The 10,716-nt window shown below is 35.4% G+C and overlaps 1 protein-coding gene across 1 annotated transcript; it reads right to left on the reverse strand.

Moving 5' to 3' along the window:
* Positions 1–8,541: 8,541 nt before the first annotated feature.
* Positions 8,542–10,419, reverse strand: LOC106794802 (uncharacterized). Its single transcript, XM_041006187.1, has 2 exons — positions 10,404–10,419; positions 8,542–9,137 (listed from the first exon to the last, which is right to left on the reverse strand). The coding sequence occupies exons 1-2, from the start codon at positions 10,417–10,419 to the stop codon at positions 8,542–8,544; spliced, it is 612 nt and encodes a 203-aa protein (XP_040862121.1).
* Positions 10,420–10,716: the final 297 nt, after the last annotated feature.

The following is a 10,716-nucleotide window of genomic DNA, read 5'->3' on the forward strand; positions in this document are numbered from 1 at the left end:
AAACTAGAGGTTTCTTGAGTCTTTTTTTTTTTATAGTTTTTCTACTCTACTCTAGTGCCATTCTAGATTTCTCTTTGAGTCCTAGCTTGCTTTTGTGTGCTTTTCATTCCTTTAATTGTTGAGTAATCCTTGAAAATTTGTCTTGTTAAAAATCTATTGGTTTAGCTTTCATTTCATTTTTTTGGTCTTTCGTTATTGTTTGTCTCTTTGTTTCCTTGTTTGTGAGTTGCCATATAGGGAATTGGAAAGGAGGATTGGTGCCATCCCTTGAAGAATTTGAGTAAAGAAGCAAGGGGCCAACCACCTTAAGAGCTATTGGACTAAGAAGCACTCCAAATTGAGTGAATCACCAAAGAGAGAACAACCACCAAAATTGAGGACCTTGTTGTAATTTTGTAATTGACAATTTACTTACTTTCATTGCTTTCAAATTTTGTAACAAAAAGGCCTTTCATTGGAAGTAAGTTGGGAGCCTCCAATAGGTCACCCTACTTCCATTTGTGTGTAATAATTTTAGGCAATTTTCCCTTAGGATTGTGAGTGTTTTGTTGGGAACCTTAAATGTGGTCATCCAAACACTCTTAGGATTGCCTAGTTTACATTTCTTGCTTACTTTTATAGCTTATTTCCTTTACCTTCCATTGTCAAACCACCTAGATAGCTTACCTTTTACCAATTAGTTTTTACCTTATCTTTCACACCTCTTTTAGTGTTTATTTTGGCTAGTTTCAACCATAGTTTCTTTTACCTTTTGTTTTCAAACCCCCAACAAAAAAGAACCATAACTTAGGAACCAACATGAGTCTTCATTCTTCATCTAGTGTTAATGGTGAGGGTTCTACTCCTAAGGACCCCTTGTATAAGATATTAGATGAGTTTAGATCCCTTAAGTTGTGGAAAGAAAAACAAGAGAGAAAAGAAAAAGGTAAAAAAAGAGTGGAAGAAATAAGTCAAGATGAAAGAGAGAAAATGAGGAAGAAAGAAGAAAAATAATGAAAGAAATGAAAAGAGAAAAACATGCCTCCTATAGTAGTCATGACTTTTTCAAGAGTTTAAGTGAAGAACTTAGCGACTATTATAGAAGGCGCCATAGTTCACATACTAAACATCACTCCCAAAGAAGAGAAAAGGATAGAAGGCCTCAAGATGTTAACATTAGCCTCCCATATTTCCATGGAAAAGATAATGTTGAGGCCTACTTAGATTGGGAAATGAAGGTTGAACAACTCTTTGCTTGCCATCATATTAGCGAAGAGAGAAAAGTTCCATTGGCTACCCTTAGCTTTCAAGGGTATGCCCTCTATTGGTGGACTTCCCTTGTTAGGGAACGAAGGATTCATGGGGATCCTCCAGTAGAGTATTGGAATGATCTTAAGAGTGCCCTTAGGAAGAGGCACACTCCCTCCTACTATGAAAGAGAGCTTATGAACAAGCTCCAAAGGCTTAGACAGGGGAGTATGAGTGTTGAAGAATATAGACAACAAATGGAACTGCTCTTTTTAAGAGCTGGACTTAGGGAGGAGGAAAGAACAAGCATAGCTAGGTTCCTTAGTGGGCTTAATATGGAAGTGAAGGACAAGGTTGAACTCCTTCCATATAGGGACCTAGATGAGCTAGTCCAACTTTGTATAAGAGTGGAGCAACAACTTAAAAGAAAGCCTTCTTCAAAATCTTATGGCTCTCACTCTTATCCAAGGAAGGACCAAGCCCATGGAATTTTGGGGGCTGCACCTTCAAAACCCAAGGAAGATAAGGGTAAGACCATAGAGAAATACACCCCTAAGACTAGTTCCCAAGAAAGGACTAGCAACATTAAATGCTTCAAATGTCTTGGGAGAGGTCACATTGCCTCTCAACGCCCCACAAAGAAAACCATGATCATAAGGGGTCAAGACATTTATAGTAGTCAAGAGGAGACTACTTCTTGCCCTTCTTCTAGTGGAAGTGAAGATGAAGTAAAGGGTGAAGAGTCTAGTGAGAAAGTCTACCCCCATGAAGATGACCTCTTAATGGTTAGAAGGCTCCTTGGAGGTCAATCTTGTGATCTATCTCAATCCCAAAGAGAGAACATCTTTCATACAAGATGCAAAATTTTAGATAAAACTTGTTCTCTCATTGTGGATAGTGGATCTTGTTGCAATTGTTGTAGTAGCACAAGATTAGTTTCCAAGTTGAACCTAACTATCATTCCCCACCCAAAACCTTATAAACTTTAATGGCTCAATGAGCAAGGGGAAATGATAGTTAACCAACAAGCGAAGGTACCTTTCTCCATTAGGACATATAAGGATGAAGTTAATTGGGATATAGTTCCCATGGAGGCAGGACATATTCTTTTAGGAAGGCCATGGCAATTTGATAGGAAGATCATTTACAATGGCCTAACTAATGAGATTACCCTCACCCATCTTGGCACTAAATTTGTGTTGCATCCTCAAACACCTTCATAGGTGGCCAAAGATTAACTAACTATGAAAGATAAGAGGGATGAGGAAGAAAAACTAGAAAAACAAAAGAAAAAGAAGGATAGTAAGGCCTTATCTTCAAAGGCCAAAGGGAAGGAAAAAGAGGAAAAGGATTCCTCCAAGAAGATTGTTAAGAAGGAAAATCATTTTGCAACAAAAGGTAATATTAAAAGAGAACTCCTTCTTAAACAATCTTTCTACCTTCTCCTATCAAGGGAAACATCCCTTAGCACTGCCACAATTCCTACATTTGAGAACTTACCCCCAAAGGTCCAAGAACTCTTACATGAATTTGGTGATATATTTCCCAAAGAGATACCCCCTGGGCTACCTCCTTTAAAGGGAATAAAACACCAAATAGATTTAGTCCCAGGAGCGAGTCTTCCTAATAGGCCAGCCTATAGGACTAACCCTCAGGAGACTAAGGAGATAGAGTCTTAGGTTAAAGAATTGTTGGAGAAGGGCTGGGTCCAAGAGAGCCTAAGCCCATGTGTTGTGCCAGTGTTGTTGGTGCCCAAAAAGGATGGTACGTGGAAAATGTGTACAGATTGCAAGGCCATCAACAACATCACTGTAAAGTATAGGCACCCCATTCCTAGACTTGATGATTTGCTTGATGAGTTTCATGGTGCCAATATCTTTTCAAAAATTGATCTTAAAAGTGGTTATCACCAAATCAGAATGAAAAAGGGTGATGAGTGGAAAACCGCTTTCAAGACCAAGTTTGGTTTGTATGAATGGCTAGTGATGCCTTTTGGGCTCACTAATGCACCAAGCACCTTTATGAGGCTTATGCATCATGTCTTAAGGGATTTCATAGGTAGATTTGTAGTTGTTTATTTTGATGATATTGTAGTGTATAGTAGGAGCCTAGATGATCACTTAGGACATCTCAGGCAAGTTCTTTCAGTCCTTAGGAAAAACACCTTCTACGCAAATATAGAGAAGTGTACCTTTTGTGTAGATAATATAGTTTTCTTAGGGTTTGTAGTTGGTAGAAATGGGGTCCAAGTGGACCCTGAGAAAATCAAGGCCATTACCTTTGGTTGCCATTCCCTGCTGATTCAATCTCATTAATTTCATTTCATGTTCCTGTAACTTTCCAAACAAAGTAGCAAGAGACATATTAGAAAGATCCCTTAATTCAATAATGGTTGTTACCTTTGGTTGCCATTCCCTGCTTAAACATCTCAAAACTTTATTAATAAGATCTTCATTTGGAAATATCTTTCCTTAGGATGCAAAATGATTTACTATGTGTGTGAATCTCTTTTGCATGTCCTGTATAGTTTCATTAGGATTCATTCTAAATAATTCACATTCATGAGTTAAGGTATTTATTCTAGACCTTTTCACATCTGTTGTTCCTTCATGGGTTACTTGTAAGGTATCCCACATATCTTTTGCACTTTTGCAATTTGACACCCTAAAGTATTCATCCATTCCTAATGCAGATGTAATTATATTTTTGGCTTTTAGATTATATTGTACTAACTTCTTTTCCTCCTCATCCCATTGTTCCCTAGGTTTTTCTATGGTTGTACTTCCTACTACCATAGTAGGGATGTAAGGTCCAATTTCTATGGCTTCCCAGATATTTAAATCTATAGCCTCTATGAAAATTTGCATGCGAGTTTTCCAATAATGATAACCCACGCCATTGAAAATAGGAGGTCTATTTATAGAGTTCCCTTCAAGAAATAAATAGTTTGATGAGGTCATATTCTTGAAGTTTTTAAACCTTGTACAAAAATTAAGCTCTGATACCACTTGTTAAACAAGTGGCCTCAATAACTTAAGAGGGGGGGTGAATTAAGTTTAAAAAACTTCCCCTAATCAAATTTTAATTCTCTCTTGAATTAGAATATGCACACTCAATATAAATTAAGTAAAGAATGATTCAAATAAAACTTCTCCAAAGCAAAAATAAAATGCAATAAATTAAAGAAGTTTGAGGGAAGAGAGAATGCAAACTCAGTTTTTATACTGGTTTGGCCATGCCCTATGCCTACGTCCAGTCCCCAAGCAACCCGCTTGAGATTCCCACTATTTTGTAAAATCTTTTTACGAAGTCTGAACCACACAGGGACACCCTTCCCTTATGTTCAGAAATCTTTACAACTTAAGAGACTCACAGTCTCTTGAACAACAATCATTTGCTTTTGAGTAAGAAGATTATTTCTCTCTTGAAGAGAAGAATATTACAAGATGAAGATCGTATAAGAATCCTTATAGATTTTGCAAGTGTTTGGCCAAGGCTTTCTTTTGAGAGGATAGGACAATTATTGTTCTGAAAAACTCTGAGGAAATTTTGAACCCAAGTCACGTATTTATAGACCTTTGGTGGCCTTTCAAAATCTTGTGAACAGTTGTGACTCTTGGGAGTTATTTTTAAAATTTCCTCACTGGTAATCGATTACAAATATGTGGTAATAGATTACACAGTTAGTTTTGAAGAGCTATGACTCTTCAGATATGAAATTCAAAATTTTCGTGTCTGGTAATCGATTACACAACTGTTGTAATCGATTACGGGCTTTTAAAATTCAAATTCAAAATTTCTAAAAGCTGTTAAAAACAGTTTTATCTTCTGGTAATTGATTACATCTTCTGTGTAATGGATTACACAATTTAAAATTCAAATTCAAATATTTGTAAAATATTTTAAAACTTATTTAGCTTTTGGTAATCGACTACCAGAGATAAAAACATTTATTTCAAAAACAGAGTTTCACTTTAAACCTTTGTAAAATGTTTTGAGCAGTTAACCTAAGGCCAAACCTGTGCAACCTCATTTAAGGAATTCTTTTAACACACTATGGACTAATTGTTCATCGTTTCTCTTGAATTCTTGTGATCTTGACTTTGATCAAACTTGAATAGCTTTCATCTTTGGCATCATCAAAACTTCATATAACATATGCTTCTACGGTTTCTTGAACAACAATAGGTACGAGGACTTGAGCACTGTCAATAACAGGTTCTTCCTCAAAGACAACTTTCCTTATGTTCTCTTCCTTCCCAAACTTAACTTCCTCAAGAAATCTTGCATTTCCCGTTTCAAATATTGATCTTAAAGTGGGATCATAAAACTTATAGCCCCGAGAGCGTTCAGCATAACCAACAAAATAACAGCTAATTGTTCTTGAATCTAGCTTTCTTTCATATGGCCTATAAGGTCGTGCCTCAACTAGACAACCCGAAATATGAAAATGCTTAATGCTTGGCCTTTTGTCAGTCCAAAGTTCATAAGGGGTTTTATTAACTGCTTTATTTGGCACCCTATTAAGGATGTAAGCTGCGGTCTTTAAGGCTTCTCCCCAAAGTGACTCTGGAAAAGAAGAATGACTAACCATACTTCTCACCATATCCATAAGAGTTTGATTTCGTCGTTCTGCAACACCATTCATGCTAGGTTTTCCTGACACAGTGTATTATGGAACAATTCCACACTCTTTGAGAAAAAGCACAAAAGGTCTCGAACGTTGTTCTTCTGGTCCATCATATAGAAGCAAAGCTTCATGGTGAATCAAGATTGATTCAAAGATGTTTTGATGATAACAAAGATGATGACAAAGGTGATGACAAAAAGCTCAAAGGTCAATCAAAGAATGAGTTCAAGATGTTCAAGATAGAATCAAGAACACTTCAAGATTCAAGAGGAAAGTTGAAGAACACTTCAAGATTCAAGAGGAAAGTTGATTTCAAGAATCAAGAATCAAGATTCAAGGATCAAGCTTTCAAGAATCAAGATCAAGATTCAAGATTCAAGAATCAAGAGAAGGCTTAATCACGATAAGTATGAAAAGGTTTTTTCAAAAACTGAGTAGCACATGGATTTTTCTCAAAACATGTTTACCAAAGAGTTTTTACTCTCTGGTAATCGATTACCAGATTGTTGTAATCGATTACCAGTAGCAAAATGAATTTGAAAAAATTTTCAAATTAATTTACAACATTCCAATTGATTTAAAAAAAAGTTGTAATCGATTACAATGTTTTGGTAATCGATCACTAGTGCCTTTGAACGTTGAAATTCAAATTCAAATGTGAAGAGTCGCATCCTTTCACATAAAAGCTTTGTGTAATCGATTACACTGATTTGGTAATCGATTACCAGTGATTGTTTCTGAATAAATCAAAAGATGTAACTCTTCAAATGGTTTTTGACTTTTTCAAATTGGTTTTAAGTTTTTCTAAAAGTTATAACTCTTCTAAATGGTCCTCTTGGCCAGACATGAAGAGTCTATAAAAGCAAGGCTTTGTTTTGCATTTTCAATCAATCTTTCTAACAATCCAATCAATTCATTACAATCCTTTACAAGCCTTGAATCTCTTTGAACTTCTTCTTCTTCTTTGTGCCAAAAGCTTTCCAAAGTTTTCTGGTTTTCTAAACCTTGAAAACTTATGCTATTCATTCTTTTCATCTCTTCTCCCTTTGCCAAAAAGAATTCGCCAAGGACTAACCGCCTGAATTCTTTTTGTGTCTCTCTTCTCCCTTTTCCAAAAGAACACAGGACTAACCGCCTGAATTCTTTTGTGTCTCCCTTCTCCCTTGTCAAAGAATTCAAAACGACACAGTCTGAGAGTTCTTTTGATTCTTCCCTTTCCCTTATACAAAAGTTTTCAAAGGACTAACCGCCTGAGAATTCTTTTGTATCCCCATACACAAAGTATCAAAGGTTTAACCGTCTGAGATCTTTGTCTTAACACATTGGAGGGTACATCGTTTGTGGTACAAGTAGAGGGTACATCCACTAGGTTCAAAGAGAACAAGGGAGGGTACATCCCTTGTGGATTTTTGCTTGTAAAAGGATTTTTACAAGGTTGAAAGAAATCTCAAGGACCGTAGGTCACTTGGGGACTGGATGTAGGCACGGGTTGCTGCCGAACCAGTATAAAAACTCTTGTGTGTTTGTTTCCTTCTTCCCTACTCTTTTACTTTCCGTTGTGCATTTTAATTTCCGCTTTTACTTTTGGTTAAGTTTCTCTTCTACTCCTTATTCTCTAAAAAACATAGTAAAAGCCTTAGAAGAGTAAATTTTTAATTAGTAAAGGTTTAGGAATAATTAATTCAACCCCCCCATCTTAATTATTCTGAGGCCACTCAATCCAACACATCATATCTATCATAATACTCACCACCACGGTCATCTATGAACGAGATAAAGTATTGTTGCCCATTCCAAGGTGTTGGAAAAAGACCACAAATGTCCGCATGTACCAGTTCTAAGATGTCTTTAGCTCTTTCAGCACCTAATTTCCTTATGTTTGTTTATTTTCCCTTTATGCATTCAACACAGACTTCAAAGTCTGATAAATCTTAAGGTTCAAGAATTTCATCCTACACAAGTATCTGAATTCTCTATTTAGATATATGACCTAAGCGTTTGTGCCATAAAGTGGTTGAATTCTCTTCTAATTTCCTTTTTGTACCACATGAATTTGTTTGTACTATTTCATTATAGGAAAAATTAACATCCAACATATATAGATTATCAATTAAGGAACCGGAACCAATCAAATTTGAATTCTGGTAGAGACTAACTTTATTATTTCCAAATGAACAAGAAAAACCAAATTTGTCCAAACTAGAAATAGAAATTAAATTCCATCTAAAAGAAGGTACAACAAAAGTCTCAAACAAATCCAAATAAAATCTAGTCTTTAACTGCAATCTAAAAGTTCCTATAGCCTCCACCACAACCTTTTTGCCATCCCCAACAAATATGAATCTTTCATCATCACTTGGTAGTCGGCTTCACAGGCAACCCTGCATGGTTACACTTATGTGAGTAGTAGCACCAAAATCTACCCACCAAGTATCTTTAGGTACAAAAGATAAATTAACTTCAGAAAAAACAAGAGCAAGGGATTTACCTTTCTTTATACGCCATGCGGCGTACTTGGGATGCTCTTTCTTCATGTGTCCAGACTTCTTGCAGAAGTAGCAGGTAAATTCCTCATTCTTCTTTGGTTTCTTTTGCTGAGAAGACCCTTCAGCAGCACCCTTAGTTTTCTTTCTTTTCTTATTCTGAGAGGTGGAGCTTAAATGAGTACTTTCATATCTGTCTCTCTACAGCCTCTCTTCCTCTTGCACACAGTGAGATATAAGCTCATTAAGGGACCATTTGTCCTTCTGAGTGTTATAACTCACTTTGAATTGCCCAAAGTGTGCAGGAAGTGAGATCAAAACTAAATGCACGAGCATGTCTTCACCAAGCTCTAACTTAAGTGCTTTCAGTTTAGATGCCAAGTTAGACATTTCCATTGTGTACTCCCTTATATTTCTTTTGCCCTTATACTTCATGGAGATGAGTTTAGCCAAAAGGTTACTCGTCTCCGCCTTCTCATTTTTCCCAAAGTACTGTTCAATTTCTTCAATAAATTTCTTTGCATTTTCACCCTCAAAAATAGATGCCCGAAACGCTTCTAGAATAGAGTGCTTCATGATCATAATGCACATTTGATTGGAACAACCCCATTTCTCAATTTTTACCTCATTGGAGGCTTCCGGAGTGGAAGTGGGTTGTTTCGTTCTTAGTGCTAAATCCAAATCCATACAGCCGAGAACAATTTCTACAGCTTCCTTCCAAACCTTAAAATTTGTCCCATTCAGCATCAAGATATTGTTTACTTGAACAGATACATTTGCAGCACTAGCAACAGAAACTGAATAATAATAAAAAAATAAAAATAATTACATGCTCACAAATAAGCCAATAAGTTATATAAAAAATATATATATAACAAGACATGTGCAAAATAGTTCACATAACAATCCATCACAAGATACCTAGCACAACATTAATTCATAGTCTTTGGACAGAAAAATTAATTTGTAATTGGTACTCTCAACGCAATGATCAAATATTGACAATAAATTCTATCAAATCATAGTTTTTCTTTGGACCGACTATAAAATACCTTATAATTGTCACACATTTATCATCACAGGTACAAAATTATTTGGCCAAATTGTGTCTTCCTTTGGGCTGAGCACAATTTGCATAAGTAATTTTATACTAATATCTATGCAAATTAAATTAATTTGCGCAATAGAGATTGCTTTGACAATATATTGTTTCAATCAACTCAATCAAAATTACCAGACATAAAAAAAGGAATAACTTGAGGGTTTGTAATCTCTGAATTTATACCAAAACATAATGGGAATCACCAATTGATACACATAATTCACAATTAAAAACAAGGAAAACAAAAATAAAATGCAAAAGCCAAATTGCATTTAACGATACGCGACAGGGGTTTTCTTATGATGATATAATAAAGCCAAACATTATGTATCACATGTATATCATGTCATGGCATGTACGGCATGGATTCATGGCATGCATAAGGAAACAAAACCAACAACAACAACAAAAAACAAGCACATGAACAAGAAACAAAAATGGATGACTATTCTGGAGCGAGAAAAAAAATAGTATTTTCTCATGGAATCTGAACGCAAAACATGAACGCACATACAATGATTATTATATCATGATCGAAAAGGAAAAAAATCCTAATTTACAATCATAATTATAATTGCAAAGATAAAATTCCAAAATAAAATTAGGATTCATGTAATAAAATAATACAGGTATATCACACACTAAATAACTTTAACTCCCAATAATCTAACAATAATGGTGGCTCTGATACCACTTGTTTGGAATTTTAGGGATCTTAATAAAATACCAATAATCACCAAAAACACATTACATTAGATTATCAAGAGGGGTTGTGAAAAATACTTGGATCCATGATAAGCAGCGGAATTGATAAGTCTGAGGAATTGTTGGCTTTGTGTTCTTCCTCAACCAAATCACTGTTTTCCTTTTGGGACCTTAGGTTTCTCGTCAGATGGGGAGAAGAGAATACAATTTCTAATTTTGGTGTATTGGGGACCACAACCTTGCTTTAGGTTTTAACCTGTTAGAGTTCCCATTATTCCCTAATGGGCCAAACTGGTTTCCGCTTATCAAGCCTATATTAATTTCTGATAATAGTCCAATAGGCTCACCAAATTAGATCACTTTTATTGAGCCCATAAATGTAAATAACTAATATGAATGATAAATATAATATGTAGCCCACATTAATTAATTAATTAATTAGGAATTATAAAATTCCTAACATTACCTGGTATATTATACACTTATCAAATCATTTAGGATGATTATTTTTTTTGTAGTTTTTAGTGAAAGTTTGAAGGTAAAACGAAATTCAATTGAATGTAACAACC

This window comes from Glycine max, chromosome 10, assembly GCF_000004515.6.
Source record: "Glycine max cultivar Williams 82 chromosome 10, Glycine_max_v4.0, whole genome shotgun sequence".
NCBI lineage: Eukaryota > Viridiplantae > Streptophyta > Magnoliopsida > Fabales > Fabaceae > Glycine > Glycine max.